The 16,949-nt window shown below is 41.1% G+C and overlaps 1 protein-coding gene across 1 annotated transcript in view; it reads left to right on the top strand.

Moving 5' to 3' along the window:
* The window catches only part of SLC16A10 (solute carrier family 16 member 10), a 99,310-nt gene extending 91,191 nt beyond the window's left edge, over positions 1–8,119 (top strand). Inside the window, exon 6 of the mRNA XM_053913942.1 lies at positions 1,656–8,119. Within this exon, the coding sequence (XP_053769917.1) occupies positions 1,656–1,888 (233 nt within the window). The 3' untranslated portion in view covers positions 1,889–8,119. The remainder of the gene's footprint in view (positions 1–1,655) is intronic.
* Positions 8,120–16,949: the final 8,830 nt, after the last annotated feature.

The raw sequence follows: 16,949 nt of genomic DNA on the forward strand, positions 1-16,949 counted from the left end.
TGGAGGCAGAGAGTAGATTTGTGGTTGCCAGGGGCTGGAGGGAAGGGGACTACGGAGTAACTGCGTAGTGGGAGTGGAGTTTCTTTTTGGTGAGATGAAAACATTTTGGAACTACGCAGAGGTGGTGGTTGCACAAGATTGTGAATGTACTAAATGCCACTAAAATGGTTAATTTTATGCTATGTGACATTCACCTTCAGAAATCCTGAGTGGTAGTATAAAGATGTCTCATGTCCAGTACTGCTTGGGGGCCAGTGTGACTTCGTATGATAAGAAGACTTGATGAAATTTAAATGTATTCACTATCATCTGTGTCGGGCACGTGAAGGGCTCAGTCACAGTGCAGCTCAGTTCATTCTCACGTACAGAGCCACACGTGCCTGGCAACTCTGCCAGCTGGGAACCAGTCCTGAATCAAGCAGGTGGCGTCACTGCCGCGCAGACCAAACAGAACTCAGGATCTCCAGGCACAGTCTCTGAAGGAGACCCTCCAGCCCTCCCCTCTTCCCACTAGTCACACTCGTTTTGCACCTTACAAGCTTAGCTTTTTAGGGTTTCCAGGTCCACAGTAGACGATAAGCAGAACTTTAGTAGGAATGGTGTTTGCTACTAAAAGTAACTGATAATGGACCAAGAAAACAGGGGGTAACAGGAAACTTCCGAAGCAGGCAGAGCACCACAGCCACTGGCGGCAAAAAGCCCCTGGTTCGCCAGGAGGTTCTGGGGGATCATAGTATTACAGCCAGACAGAATAATTAGCGTTTATACGTATGAAAGGTCCAGTTATGTAGGAAGTATTCTGATTCGGAAGATAGGAAAATCGCACACTTAGACGTATTGTATCTTTTAGGTTTCCACCCAGAATGAGTGCACCCTTTTCCAACGTGCCGCTGCTTAACTGGACCGACCCTCGGCAGGGTCGGGTGTTTAGTGCGTCCCGTTCCCGGGTCCTTTCCGATAACTGAGGTTGTAAAGTAAAAGCTTGATACGTTTAAAAACACTAAGATAACTACTAAAATTTGGATTGGGTTAGAGTAAAACGTAAGGAGTCTGCTAAATAGCAGTTCTCAGAAGCAGAATTCAAGGGTCTGTTTATTAGAGTGCCACAGACAGGTTCTCGTCGTCTCCTCTCGTGAGGATAACCCTTGGTTACCTTTCGATAATGTATGAAATCACCCTTTTCTTCCTAACTTAAGTGATAAATTTTTCATGATGTTAAATTATAATTTTAAATAGTTTCATGTTATCTCATAAACAAGCAGACCCAAGGAAGGGCTGCAATGCCGACACTTGGAGGTGTGTGTGAGCATTTTCAGCTCGGTGGCAGCTTTTCTGACGCCGTGTGGCAGAACCGCCCCAGACGACCTCCGAAGGGCGTTGAGAAAGCCAAAGCTTGGTTGCAAATATTTTTTCCATGTAATACCTTGTAGTCTGTGACAAGATTAAAGATATGGGATCTTTTCCTTCCTCCTGTCAGAAAAGGTTTACGTTTCAGACACATTTCCTTAAAAATATTTAGTAATATGAGATGTTTGACCTAGTTCTACTGAGATGAAGTCATTAGGTGGGGACTAGGCAGGCCATGAGTGGGACTGGTCTGAGACCCCTAGGGGCCACACTTGTTCTCTCTTGCTGACAGTTCGTTCCCTTCCCAGGGTTACTTCGGGACAAGCTGGGTTCCTATGATGTGTCATTCTACCTCGCCGGAGTCCCCCCCCTGATCGGAGGAGCTGTCCTTTGTTTTATCCCGTGGATCCACAGTAAGAAGCAAAGAGAGATCAGTAGAACCACTGGAGGAGAAAAGACGGAGAAAATGCTGGAGAACCAGAACTCTCTGCTGTCAAGTTCATCTGGAATCTTAAAAAAAGAATCTGACTCTGTTATTTAATGCCTTACATACCTCCACCAGACTGGACTTGCTTTCAGAAGTTTAAGCAAGTTTTCCTTTTATATGAATTGCAAATTTCTTATTTTTTTAATCGCACCCTAAAAATAGCACAATAATGGGAAATAGAACCCTTATTACTGTAAGAACCATTTTCTGCCACTGAATAGCTGCCTGATATTTCCATGGGTCTGAGGGCAGAGACTCTGGTACATGAAAACATGTCTGGAAGTCAAATAGGATGAGAATTTGGATCTATTTCAGTAAAAAGCAGCTTTGGAAACTGTGAATGCTATTCAGCGCCTACAGATATTTAAAAATACCTCAAGCTATACTGAAAAGGCTGCAGTTTGGTTAGGACTGGAAATATTGTTTGTTGTCTCACATGCTGTTTTTCGTTCTGGTATCTATATTTTAATTTCTCCTATTTGGAAAGTTTTTTTACAAAATTTAAGCCTGGATTCTAGGTAATGTGAGATCTGCCTAAACCCCAAGTCTGGGTTAAAGTCACTTGCCTGTTGAACAGGCTGTGGAACGAAGTTCTCATGGGCTCTGGGGTCAGGACCCTCCTGGAGCAGATGCTAACAATGTTTCCGTGATCAGCATGTGGGATGAAAAGATCCTGTTCACACGGGCAGAGCAGCTCAAAAATCAGGTATTTCTTCCGTTTATGGTTATTCCCTTTGCGTTTGCAGTGTGTTTTACTCAAGTAGCCAGAAACACCTCAAATTTCTGAATTTGTTTAAATTGTAACAATAAAGTAAAATAGAATGAATGAGAGACACTCTGGCAATTTTAATGTAGCATTTTTTCTGACTTCTGAATTTGTTAGCACTAGGACCTGATATTTAAACAAAATTTTATTGAGCATGTTGTCAAGCTGCAGCCTCAGGCACACCTGGGAAAAGTCTTTGTGTTTGTGAAGAGATTCTCTATTTCTGAGGACACAGTTGCTCACGTTGGCTTATGAAAACAATGGGTCTTGAAAGGTTAAAAGCATTTGTAAGGAGAAACAACTGCTACATTTCCAAGACTTTCTGGCAGAAATTTGCATTCATGTGTATTTTTCCTAGTGTGTTCCCCGTGAACGTTCCCGGTACTTTTTCCTGTTTACTCACAGACAGTTGTAAGAAGGCTGTTAGAGTTTTAAGGACCTAAAATTAAAACCCCAAGCCATATCATGACCTGTACTCATCCATAAAAAATGGGACACGTTCCCAGTCCCTGGAATCGTACTTCAGTGCATCTTTGTTTCTTATTTAGGTCTTTAAAAGTTAATAATATGCACATATACTTAATCCTAAATATAGATATATATTAGATTTTCCTCAAATGTAGCTTTTTCACCTGGGAAGAATGCTGCCCTTTTCTAAAGTACCTCCAGGATCCACCTGTTTGTAAATTCCCCGTAAGGAGAAAAACTCCATTGTCTCCCTACTTTCCTTTTCAGCTCTGATTGTTTCTGAGAGGCAAAGCATTCCTACTTCCACTCCTTGTCTCTGCTGAGGAGGGGGCACCTGGAAAGCAGATGAGTTTGTATTCGATACGGGCGGGAGAGGCCGCACACTGGAGGCTGGAGGGAAGTGCGGCTGTTAATGTAAACAGCTAGAAAACCCAGTGACTTTCCGTTCAGTATCAACTTTCTTTTCTGCAAAATAAGCATTGAATTTGGAATGATTTTTAGTAGGACTTTAAATAATTTTGATGGTGAAAACACTCAGCAACTTACTACTTCCAATATTTCCATATTTCATATTTAGGGGACTTAGGTAATTTGTTTTTTGGAAGGTTCTATTGCAAACAAACAAACAAACAAACAAAGTACATTCATCACACTGCCCTCTTATATTCTTATTTTAAACTTTTAGAAAGTGACTTAGAAATGATGTGACACAGTATCAGGTTTTTCCTCTCTGCATGCCTAGTTATGAAACATCATTTCCTCATTGTCAGTGCTTTTGAGGTAGGTAAGGACATACAACTGAGAGCGACTGTAAAACCTGCCTGAGACTCCTAAGACTCACCCACCTGCAATTTTACAGAAAGAATAATTCTGAAGTAGAACATTTACTCAGTAAAGACTTCTAAAGTACTTTTCCTTTCCAAATTTGGCTGATTTTAGGGGGAGAGATAATAATCTGAAACTCGAAGACTTGATCTTGCTTTGTTAGTTTTCATAATAAAAGAGAAAAGTCACTTGCTTAAGTTTTTATAATAAAAATTAGATCTCAGACTATTACACATATAATATCACATATATGTAGTTTTCAGTCCAGTGGAATGAGTCAACCAGGATCTATATCACCAAAACAGTTCTATTATAATAGACTCCTATGGAGAATACTGTGCTGTAATAATGTAAAGTTAAAAAGAAAACGTATATAAGGTAAAATGCTAAATTCCATAAAATGCATATTTAGTAATACGTTGTTTGGAACAAAAAGTTTTAAAAGTCTATATAAAGTTCTAAAAGTTCTATAAACTGAGAAAATGAAAAATACTAATATCCATAAAGATTCATGTTTCAGACACAGAAATATTAATCTTTCCATCAAAGTAAATTATTTCTAATTCTGAACAAAGTTTTAGACATGCCTAAATTTTTTTTTAGTTAAATTCAGACACTTTTTTGAGAGGAAAATAATAGTCAGAACTTTGCTTTCCAGCTCATCATCCTGTTTCTGACAGGACTCCGTAAATTGTCACATTCACAATATTTTTTTGTATATTTGAGGCCATCAGTAACATAAAAAGGGGAACAATCAGGGTTCCTCTCTGCAGAAATGCTGGATCAGATACACAGGTAACCGATGCCCGAGGATATTCCGGAAAAGGTTTGGTTAAATTTCATTGCAGTGGATATTGTTGGGATCCATCCATTTCAGGTTATCGGTACTTCACTCCAAGTTTGTAAATGGCTTCGCTTGCAGTTGCAGTGCTTGGTCTGTGGCCCTACACCAGGACGTGCGGTTTTCACTGAAATTGCACAGTGATTGCATCAGGCTTCCAATTCTGTTCATTTGCGTTTCATGATCCATACATTATCTGTTTGCGGATGATCACATGGGCTCTGCCCAAGGGTGGAGAAACCTTTAATGCTATTAGCTTCAACTTTTCACACTTTTAAGGTAAATTTACACTTAATTGTAAAGTAAGCATGTCTTCTTTCATATTATATTCATCCTTATCATTCTTTTTCCCTTTACTTCCCCATTCCTTCAAAAATCTGCTTTCAACTGAGAGTGCTAATGGTGTACGTTGAAATTTTTTTAAATTATGTGATTATAATTTGGGGGGGATTAAGTTTCACATAATTGGCATCTTTGTGTTAACATGTAAAACTTTATTTAAATGTTTAAGGTAAATCTTTCAGAGAAAAGACTGTCAAGTTCTTAGCATACATATTTTTTGGAGAGTATGATTTTTTACTTTGATTGTCCTATTCCTTTAAAGTTTCGCTAAGTCTTAGTCCCGAGAGCACACCGTGGAGGGCACCTTGGAATGTAGGGAGCCTGTGGGGGCAGGTCCTAGTCAGCCTGCCTTAGGCTGGCTCACATTTGGTGAGTTTAGAGGCACAATACAAAGGGAAAGTATAAGCTAATTAGCTCCAATTTTTAAATATGTAAATGACTTAAATAAGTATCTAAAACTTATTTGAACCCTTTCAGAAATTTCTAACAACACTGAAAACTTTATTGTTGCTGGCATAAACATTAAGGAGCAAATTCTGTATTAGATTAAAGATTGTTGCTTTTTTCCAAAACGCAAAAAGTAGGAGGAAGAGAACTTTATTTCTTTTTACATCTGTAGTATTTTTAATTTGAAAGACAAATAGTGTCTTGCTAATAGAAGAATACACCATTCATATAGTTTAATTAACTCTTTAAAAAATGCAAACCTTTTGCTTTGTTACTAAAACAAAAGAATAATTTGCCATTCATAAGGGTGATGTGGTAGTGTGGAACAAGAGCAAACAAACCATAGGAGGAAGGCTTGCTTCTTTACTGACAATCACTAATTCTGCTCACCTTACACTCACCGATTATTTTGTTGTTGATTTGGTAAAAGGAAAATAAGACCATCTAGAGTCTTAGAATGCTTGGGGTCCAGGGATCGATCACAAGGCGAACAGCAGCAACAGGCAGCTCCTGGACTCCCCATTATTTCATAGCCACAGCCACGTTCATCATTTCAGTTGCTGGTGCAGACTAACACTTTGTTTGATAAATACGCTAGAGAGTGGTAGGTTGCAGTGCGCAAGAATAAAGGGCCCGATGCCCATAGCTAAATGTGAGAGCTGAATACAGCTTAGAACCACAGCTACTGAAGAGTCAGAAATGTGGACTTAGCCGATGGCTCCTTCTAAGACGATAAAGACCCGTGGAGCAATATCGCTGCACCTTTGAATCACTCAGAGAAACCTTGAAGTCTGGGACACAGTCGTTTACTTAGCTAGTTCTTTGTTAAATTAATCAGTTTTTAAGTAGTGAACATTAATCATTTTGACCCCTATACATTCACAGAAATCCCCCATGGTAGTATCTTCTTGACAGGTATAAGACTACCTCATTTATGACACAGAAGAGTTTAATTTTTTATTGGTACGTTGGAAAGATACTGGGAGTTTGAGAAAACCTTTCTGAGTCCTTGACCATGACACTTGATTATGACAGCGCACCTACCTCAGCTTTCAGTGTCCGACTAAAAGCCGTGCTGAGTCAGGAGCTGATGGTGACTCGGGTGTCTAGGCAAGGGGGTCAAAATAATAAACTTTCTTAAGTGCTTTGTCTGACAAATGGATATAAAAGGAACAGAAAACGAGCATTAACTAATGTGGTCTGTGGAGAATCTAACAAAGGACAGATCTGTGTGTAATAGTGAACACTTACTAAAATGCTTTACCAGTGGCTTTTCCAGTTACACGGGCAGCCTGGCGACGAGGTTTTCTTCTCATCTGTGTTTTCTTTGGCGGGATGGCGGACGATCACTGACAGCAGATTGTGTGCTTGCGCCTTCACTTTATAGCTTACACCTTGAACTTCTGTGAAAGGCTCCCTTTTCCTAGTGGTAACGAGTTTTTGTCTCAGTGGAGTTTTTGGAAATGCTGTTGTTGATTTTATCTATAGTGTAGAGGTTAACCCACAAGTTCCCAATTTAATTAAAGTTGTTTCCAGCTTTTCAATATTAGTTCTGTAAGAAGAGCATTTTGGAGTTGAATGTCACAGAGCATGTAAGTGAGAGGAACTATTTATATAAAATAACATTAAGAAATCAAATTAGGTTTGTGATTCTATTTTGAGGCCTCTAATATACAGAGCGCGGCAAAAGTCGGTTTGTAATTGTTCGTATAGAAAATAGTGTAATGATTAATAAATAAGAATACATGAGTAACTCTGTTTCATGTGCTCGCAACTGTAAACTTACTTTTGCCCCACCCTGTATGACTTTTGTTCTTTACCAGATAGTACTTTCCAGTATCCGTCAGTTATCGAAAGAGTGGATTTTAAAAGTATTTGAAATGTGTGTAAACACAAATCTTTACTGTGGCCTCCCCTTGCTGCAGTCGTCCGTAATGTAGTCTGATTGGAATGCATCACAGGAGCGGGATGGGTAAATGTGCCTTCCATTATTCAGCCTACCTTGGCATGCTGCTTCAGGGCCAGAGGGCTCCGTGTCAAGAGCACTGTGTTTTGACCCCAGGCTATGAACTGATTGTGTTTTTGGTGCCTTTTTCCCCCCTACCAAAGAAAGATTTAATCAAGATTGGTGCTAAATTTCATGCTTCTTTCAAAATTATTTTTCTTTTAAAGTATATATCACACAATAGGAAATGTGAGACCCAGCAGTATTATGTATGTTGCATTTCGTGTGTGCATCTGAGGAAAACACCTTGTCTGTAAGGCAGTTATCGAGCTCAAATGTCTACTTAGGGGTATGTGATTTTTGTAAACACATAAGGCTTTAAGGTGGGAAACGTCAAAGAAAATGCTCACCAAATGAAAGCGTAATGACGAACACAGCCTCCAGACAGCTCTGGTCAGTGCTTCTAGCACAGAGTTTTAGGTACTAAAAGCGTTCTGTAACTCTGAGGGTATGTAAGAAACATGTAATTTTACTATATAGTTCTATATTTACAAAATAACTTTAAGTAGATGTTTTAAGGTATTTTTCAGGCTAAAATCAGAGTTCTGGGAGTCATCAGTCTTAAAAGTTGGATAATGAGTTACATTTTTTTTAAGAAAATTCACACTGCAAGTATCATTGGTCATCCTTCAGATTTAACCTAAAGACTTACATGGGTAAGGACTCTGAGTCAGTGTCAGCAAATCCCAGACCTCTGGTTTAGCAGGGATGTATCAGTCCGGCATCATGGCTGTGGCTGTGTGACCGTGTGACACGCTTGTAACCATGCACCTGAATTCCAGGTGGATTGCTGAGTCCTAACAGACCTGCCTGCAAGATTCAAATGAAGTGGGGACCACAGGTTTTATTTAATCCTGCTGTCTTTTATAGACTTTGCCTTAACTCTGTTTTATGAGGATTTGATAAATATAAATTAGAAAAATGATGGTACACACTATCATTTTCCTAATTAGGAAGACCATACATCCAGAATCTACTAGAGTTTACTGGGTTCTCTGTTAATCGCGAGTGCCTTTCTGCTGTTAAGATGAGTTGTATGTGGAAGGGAGAGTGGGGGCTTATAATCAGAAGTTACAGTAGAGTGAAATTAAATAGCCCTTTAAAAATAACTTCTGATGTAACTGTTAATATATTGTGGTTTGAGAAATGTGAGATTGGACAAGTGCAATGCTTGATAAATTTGCATTCTGTCAGTTTGTCCTCCTGCCAGTTTGTTTATTTTAGCCTGAAAGTTACAGCTACCGCAGACTGAGCCCTGCAGTATTATTAAGGGAGAGCTCAGATATTTTAAGTATTTCCTAGTATAATATGACCTTTTTCATGCCAACTTATTTTAATATTTATCTGAAAAGTAATTTTTAAATTATTTTGCATATTTTCAAAGTTAGAAAAACATGCTTTATCTTACACATCAAAACCCAGTTGTCCCAAGAGCGTGCTGTGCCCCACAGTGTCGCTCTGCCTCTCTCTACACAGGGTGCCATCTGGGTGCAAGAGTGGTTTAAATGTAGGTCACCGTGCGAAATGATTATGTTGGATTTGATGAGCATGCAGTATTTTAGTATGTGCCTTTTAAAAATATTTCTTTTTAAAGAGTATAATTTATCATTGATTTTTATAATGTATAATTTAATATATAACCAAAATCTTTTGAATGAAAAGAGTTCTGTAATCATTTTACTGTGGAACAATGTGATATTCTCAGTAAATACAATAAAAAATTTTAGCAAATTTCTATAAGGCTTTGTGATTATATTTATGAAATTCCTGGGGAATAAGGGAAAGAAAAAATTACTAAAGTGAAGAAAATAGTCCGTGCTGAATGAATAAAAGAAAAAATAAGCTGTGTGCTTTTAAAGCTGTTTCTATACATTCCAAGTATGTCTGGGGAGCGTTATTTCTCTGGAATAGAGGACAGGGATAGACACGATCCAGAAGCACTGTACAGTCTAAAAACGATTTCTTTTTTTTTTTTTGTAGTTTACAAACATTACTCTTTCTTTTACTTACACTGATTTTACTAAATTCAGCCAGTACTAGGTGACCTCCTACTCATTCATAATTTCAAGGGATGAGCAAGAACCAGGCTGGAATATTAAAAAAACAATCCCTTGTTAATATGGATTACCCACATTCAGATGATGTTTATTAGTTGATGAGCCCTAACTACAGAGTAAATCATCATTTATGTTTAATGGTGCTAAAGAGACCTGGCCAGTGTGGCTCAGTGGATTGGGCACTGGCCTGCGAACTGAATGGTCGGTGGTTCAACTCCCAGTCAGGGAGCGTGCCTGGGTTGCAGGCCAGGTTCCCAGTAGGGGGCACATGAGAGGCAACCACACAGTGATACTTCTCTCCCTCCCTTCCCCTCTGTCTAAAAATAAATAAATCTTAAAAAGATTGTTTGCATTAAACTCAGGAACAGGGAATTTTTAATTCACCATTTAATCCAATAATTACTTCCGTGCCTGCATATGAGCCAGAGTGTGCAGGCCGCTGGGGGGCTTTTGAGAAAACTGGGATGGAATGGATGTGACAAGCTTACTGATCCTGAGCAAGAAAAAGTTCGCTCTCCTGAAAAAATAAGTTTTATGGAATAAATTAGAATTCTAATATATACAGAAAATCTTAATTATCATAGTGTCAAACTTTTTAAAAACTTTATCTTTTTTAAAAATTTATTTCTTTTTAGAGAGAGGGGAAGGGAAGGAGAGAAGGAGAGAAATATCAGTGTGTGGTTGCTTGTCACATGGCCCCCACTGGAGACCTGGCCCACAACCCAGGCATGTGCCCTGACTGGGAATCGAACCTGTGACCCTTTGGTTCGCAGCCCACGCTCAATCCATTGAGCAACATCAGCCAGGGCCATAATATCAAACTTATGATTTAAAGTTCTCTTCTCATAGTCTCCTACAGATGAACCTAAAACTTTGAATTCAAGATTTCATTTTTTAAAATCCTCAAGTGTCACCAGTGTCCTCTTGGCCCCTTCCAGGGACAGGAAGCTCACTGCCTGGCACCATGGCCTCCGTACCTGGGCCCTCTGCCTCTTGTGCCCATCCCATCCAGCACTACCACCTTTTACCTGTCCTTGTCACAGTCATCTGTGTGTCCCCTGGGTCACTCCTGTATGGCCCTCAGCTATGCCAGCAACTGGCATGTGGTCCAGCGTTCGATATTCCTGTGGCGCAACTTTATTTCCACTCACAATTAACAGAAGCACTTGGAACCTTATCTCCGGAAATGGCTTCATCTTTGAAATCTTAGATACCAACATATCTCTCTTATCACAAGTTCCCCTCACTGTATTCCACCTTCCCCACTCCCATCGGGTTCTCTGACTTTGAGGTCATCCTCCCATTGACTCCCGCATTCCCTCCAATCCCCACCCTGTCTCAGTCTACCAGATCTCTTCAGTTACTTTGTTCCCTAGCCCTTAACCCTGGGATCTGCAAAACTCTAATCGGCTCTCTGAACATTCCCCTCACTAGGTGCCCTACAGTGCCCCCTCCCTGCACCAATTAAACACTTCCAGCATCCTCCACTGTCTCTTCCCTCTCTTGCATTGTCATTTTTTCCCTTTCCATATCGGATCATTTCCGTCAGCATATATATACATGCTATTATATACACCCCAGCTTGGGGGAGAGGGGAAGACCTCTTTTAAACCCCCATGCTCCCCTCAGCCACTGCTTCATTTCCTTCCATCCATTTATAAAAGAAAAACAACCAAAAAAAATTCTTGAAGAATTTTCTACTTACTCTCTCCAATTTTGTATCTCCGCCCAGTCTCTCTTGAATCCATTCCACTGAGCCTGCCCTTCTCGAGGTGACCACAGACCTCCACGACCTCCACAGCACTGATTCCAACAGTCATTTCTCACTCCTCATTTTATGTGGCTCGGCGAACCAATCTTGATCTCCGACTCAGGCTTCCAGCACAACACCTACCTGATTGTCCCCGTCTTCCTAGCCACTCCCTCTCAGTCTGCTTTGCTGCGTCCTGCTCGTGTCCCAACCTGTAAATATTGAGAGTGCATTGCGGTTTAGTTAGAACCCCTCCTCTAGCTGGTCCATACTCAGCCTCCATGTGACCTCATCCTAAGGTCTCCTGACAAATTACTACCTAGATGTTGAGGGAGCACACACTTCTCCCTGAAACTCAGCCTGTATCTGCCAACCTAACACCTCTAATTGGATGACAAAAAAGAATGTCTCGACTTAACTGAAACATCTCGATCTAAAACTGAGCTCCTGATGTTCCCTCCTAAATATGCCTCTTTTGCAGCTCTCCTTATTTCAGTTAATGGCGAGCTCAGTTTTCTGGTTGTACACACCGAAAGCCGTGGAGGTATCATCCGTAACCCCTCTCCTCTCACGCCCTCTTCTAGTTTGCCAGCAAACCCTACTGGCTCTACTTCTGAATATCGGAATCTCTCCCCACTTCTCACTGCCCCACTTGCTACCACTCTGCTTCTAGCCATCCCGATCTCTTGTTTTTTGTTCTCTTCCCTCGGTCCCCGCTGCCTCTTCTCTGCAGAACAGCCAGCATGATCCTATGGAAACGTGCCATCAGTCCTCTGCTCAGAGTCTTCCTGGGGCTCCCTGTCTCTCTCAGAGAAAGTCCTTGCCATGACCAGCAAACTTCCCTCTTTCTGGCCTCCCTTACGTCTCTGACTCTGTCTCCTACTCTGCCCTCCTGGTCCGCTCTGCCTCCTTCCACTTCCATCCTTCACTGCCACCCTTGCTGCTCTTCCCCTGGCACAGCTCTCGGCTCTTGGATCACTGTCAAATTCTTGGGATTTTACTCAAAAATCGCTTCTGTAAGGCCTTCCCTAACCTTTTAAATTTTAACCCCCTACCCCCGACAGTTCATGGCTCCCTTCCCAAGTTATTTTTTTCTCCTTAGCTAGCAGTTACTCACTAGCATACTATATATTTTATTTATCTCATTTATGGTCTGACTTCCTTACTAGACTGTAAGTTCCACAAGGGTAGGGTGGGTTTTTTTATTTTGTCTATTATTTTATCTATTATTTTTATTATTTTCCAAACATTTAGAAAAGTGCCTTTCCTGGAGTAGGTGCTCAATAATTATTTGTTGTCCAAATGAATGGTTTCCAAACATGTCAACATTAGCGACGGACCTTCTCCATCTAGGGAACATTTCTCTAGAGAACTCAGCCAGTGCAGCTGGAGGGAGTTGGCAGTATCAGGATCGGGACTGGGCTCAGCCTGGCTGGTATGGCTGCTCCAGGGCCAAAAGGAGGGCCCACATATTACGGTTTCCCAAAGTCAAAAGATCGTCTTCAGTGTGATTTTCAAAGTCCTTCACTATCTGGCCCCCAATGCCTTTCTGGACTTACCTGCTGCTCTGAAAGACCTTTCCACTCAGTGTGGACAACTCATTATTTTTGAACCCACTTTGCAAGGTCCCCACCTTTGGGCCTCTTAGTGTCGTTGCCTTGCCCAGTCCCAACTCACACGTCACCTCTCTTGAACCCCATCAGAGAGTCTGGCACACGCAATGCTTAGTTTTCTCTCTGCCCTTCACTTACTCTACCATAGCTTCATTTTGCAAATTCCCAAGCCTTTTCTGAGTCAACTCTTCAACAAGATTTGAATAATTTAATTTGTTCATCTTGGATTTTATTAAATCGTTCCTTCACTGACCTAGAGTTCACTCTCAATTCTTCCTAGATGTCTACAGTGGACCTCTGCAGTGATTCTTTTTATATTCTAGTTTTGGATATAACAATTTTGTTAAAAAATTATTAAAACACAGTGCTTATGATAATCCTTTATTTGAAGATTTTATGTATTTATTTTTAGGGGGGAAGGATAGGAGAAAGAGGGAGAGTAACATCGATATGAGGGAGAAGCATCGTTCAGCTGCCCCTCATATGCACCCGACTGGGGCCCTGCCTTGGCTCTCTTCAGTCTACACTTACAAGTTAGGTGATCCCACCAGCTCCACGTGTTAAACATCACCTACACACCGACAACTCCCAGTTTATGCCTGCTGTTCTCTGATCCTCCCACTGGGCAGACCGTCCAGCCTCCCACTCGATGCCGTCATTTAATTCTCTAACATCGTGATAACACATTCAGCCCGAATCCTTGATTTTTTCCATTGCCCAGGAGAATTCATGCTCCTTCCTTTTCCACCTGAATAAACGGACCACTGCGCACCAGTTGTTTAGGAGATGATGAATCTCTCCTTGACCATATATGTCAGTCAGGCTCTTCTGAATCCTCTTCCCGACAGGACCTTGACTTTCGGATTTCCACGCCCATCTTTACATCACCCAATTTTAGCAAGAATCCCGCTAGGTCAATTTAGCCAGTTTCCCACCCTCTATATCTGATCACTTTGATACCTGATTGGATTCCTCAACCTCCATCATCCCTCTGGTGACGTGATGTCTGATCACCCTTGGCTGCCTTCAGCAAGAATTCTGTTAGGACGGGTGAGCCAGAATCCCCCTCATCCCTGATATTTCCTCTTAATAATTTTCCACCCACTGACGGTGCCCCCAACCTCGCTCCTTGGCTATAAACTGCACTTTTCCTTGTGGTATTCAAAATCGAGCCCAGTTCTACGCTGAGGTCTCTCTTCCCCTATGGCAATAGTTCCAGAGTAAAATCTCTTATTACAGGTTTAACTACTGTCCAGCTCTGATTTTTCTTTGACATAAGTCACAATCCTTGAAGTCATCTAAAAAATATCCTTTCTCTTATACGCCCAGTCCATTAGCAGATACTATTGTTTTAATCTGCACTGTATTTCCCAAATCTGACCACTCTCACCACCTGTACAAATCCAATGTAATCTTGTAACTAACTAATTGGATCTCTGTCCTCTCTGCTCTCCATCCTGCCCCTGTCTATATGTGCAACCTGTCCAGAAAGTTCTTGAACGTAAGGCCTGCACACTCAGGAGCCTGCTTGCCCTCTGCCCTTGTTTCCTACCAACTTCCCCTTCATTCACCCTGAGCCAGCCACTCTGGCCATGTTTCATTTCTCCAACACACCACACTCACTCCTGCTACGGGCTCCTGCAGCTGCTCTTTCTGGAATGTCTTCCTGTGTGGCTGGTTCCCTCACTTCAGCTGGGACTCTGTTCACCTGTCACTCACAGGAGGCTCCCCCAACACTACCTGAATTTAAAATAACCCCCTCCCATCACTTAATCCACTTTATTCTGTGTCATTTTTCTTTAGAGTACTCATCCCTGTCTGCCATCATATTATCTGAAAACAAATGTGTTTGTTCTTTGTCTATCTTGTCCATTTGGAAGAAATTTGTGTTCATTTTCTCATTGTTAGAGCAATGCCTGGCATAGGTATTTAATAACTATTTGGCAACTAAATCAAGGTGGGCTTTTATATGGTTTGCTTAGAAATTAAAAACAAATACTGTTGCTGGTATTTGTCCCTAGTTTAGCAACACAATAGTCCTTGTCACTGTGGGGATTTCTGCACAGGTTCTGACATTTTCCAAGCCAGCAGTGAGTATCAAGTGTGGTGACAGATGGCAATGATCAACCAAGAATGGCTAAAAGCCATCTGTAATCTCCAGCTTCTCCTTTGTTCCAGAGCAAAGCTGCCAGCTTCAGTTAAGGGGCCTCTTCTGTATAGAACTGGAGGAAATCACTTAGAGAGCACCGGAGGTGTCTTCTCTATGCAGATGACTCTAGTTGCTTCTGAAGCCCTCGGTACTTTAAGACATGTTAGTCTGGTTTTGTTTTCTGCAGAGCCTAAGGTAGCTATGACCTTTGCTTTGTTTTTATTCTCTTGATAAACTGATTTTGGCTGATAATAGAACAGCAAAACAAAGATTTTACCGATCAGGAGCAGCGCGGGAGACCATTAGATTGAAGAGTCTGTAGTCTTCAGTGTCATAAGGGTCCCGTTAAAGGAATTCTAAATTTATGTTTTTTTAAAGAAAATTAATTTAAAAATCGGTAAGTTTTTATTTTTAATAAGAAAATACATCTAGCAGACACTGATGTCAGTCAGATCTTTTTAATATTATTGCTACATTTTCAAAGTACATAGCACAAACATAGAAGTTATCTGACTGAAATTAGATCTGGGGGAGAGTTGGGTTTAATAGACTGGGCTGCTAGTGATGAGGTTCCAGAATGATACGGATATCCGGAAGGGAACAGTCGGGACAGCTAGTTATTCCATGAGGAGCTTTGTGCACTAATTAGACTAATTTGGTAAGTTTAAAAAATGGTTCCTCCAGAGGATAAAGATTAAATAGGTTGTGACAGTGAGATATTGTCCCCAAACATAATCCATCTAGCTTCAACTCACCCAAACTAACTAACTTCTAACTCACACTCACTCAAAGTAATATTTCAAGGTGAAAGACGAAAAATCTGCCTCCTTGTTGCCATTTCACAAATATGCCAAGATGGCACCGTGTTAGTGCCTATGCTTCAGATAGTTTCCTGTTAGGTAAATGGTCACAGAGGCTGTAAAACGGTTCCATTTTCAAGGTAATCAATAAAGCTATGTTTATTTTCAATTTACAAAATGGCCCTTGGACACTTTTATTTCTCCTGAGGTGTGGGAAGGAAAACTCTCCTCCCCTTTACAAAGGCGGTGAGTGACCCCTAGAGGCAACTGGAAAAAGTATCCTGCTTTTTTCAGGAGGGAAGTGGGGAAGAGTTAGAAAGAACATCTTTCCCTTTAGAGAATTTATTTTTGGAGTTTAATCAGGTGAGTTAAAACATTTAATTTTTAAAAAAGATCTAATTGGCTTTAGTCAACAATTCATAACATGATTTGGGCAGCACCCCATCTAGTAAATAGAAAGGAGCCCCTAAAACATTTCATTTTAAAATTAATTTACTGACCCTGGCTGGGGTGGCTCAGTGGGTTGAGCGCTGGCCTGTGAACCTAAAGGGTCGCCGGTTTGATACCCAGTCAGGGGACATGCCTGGGTTTCGGGCCAGGTCCCCCGGAGGGGGCGTGCAAGAGGCAACCACACAGTGATGTTTCTCTCCCTCTCTTTCCCTCTCTTTAAAAATACATAAGTAAAATCTTTAAAAAGATAAAATTAGTTTACTGAACCTTGACTGGGTTAGGTGCCATTTATTAAGTGTATAACACAGTGCTGCAGGGGAGAGAGAAACATTCAGACCCATCGTGTGTTCCCATCTCACTGAGCTGACAGCCCAGTGGGGAGCTAAATGGAAGGTCTGACACAGCTCTCAGCCAAGCTGGATGTATGAGAATGTTCAGGGCATAACCGCATAGGAATTCAGATTTTCTGGCTAGGGTGTTCAGAATGAGTGTACTACGTTCAACAAACATTTACTGAAGACCCACTGTGTGCCAGGCACTATGATAAAAGGCAATACGACACAGTGCCTTCCCTTTGGCACTGCCAGTGCGGCGGGAAGACG

Source organism: Desmodus rotundus, chromosome 11, assembly GCF_022682495.2.
Source record: "Desmodus rotundus isolate HL8 chromosome 11, HLdesRot8A.1, whole genome shotgun sequence".
Taxonomy (NCBI): Eukaryota; Metazoa; Chordata; class Mammalia; order Chiroptera; family Phyllostomidae; genus Desmodus; species Desmodus rotundus.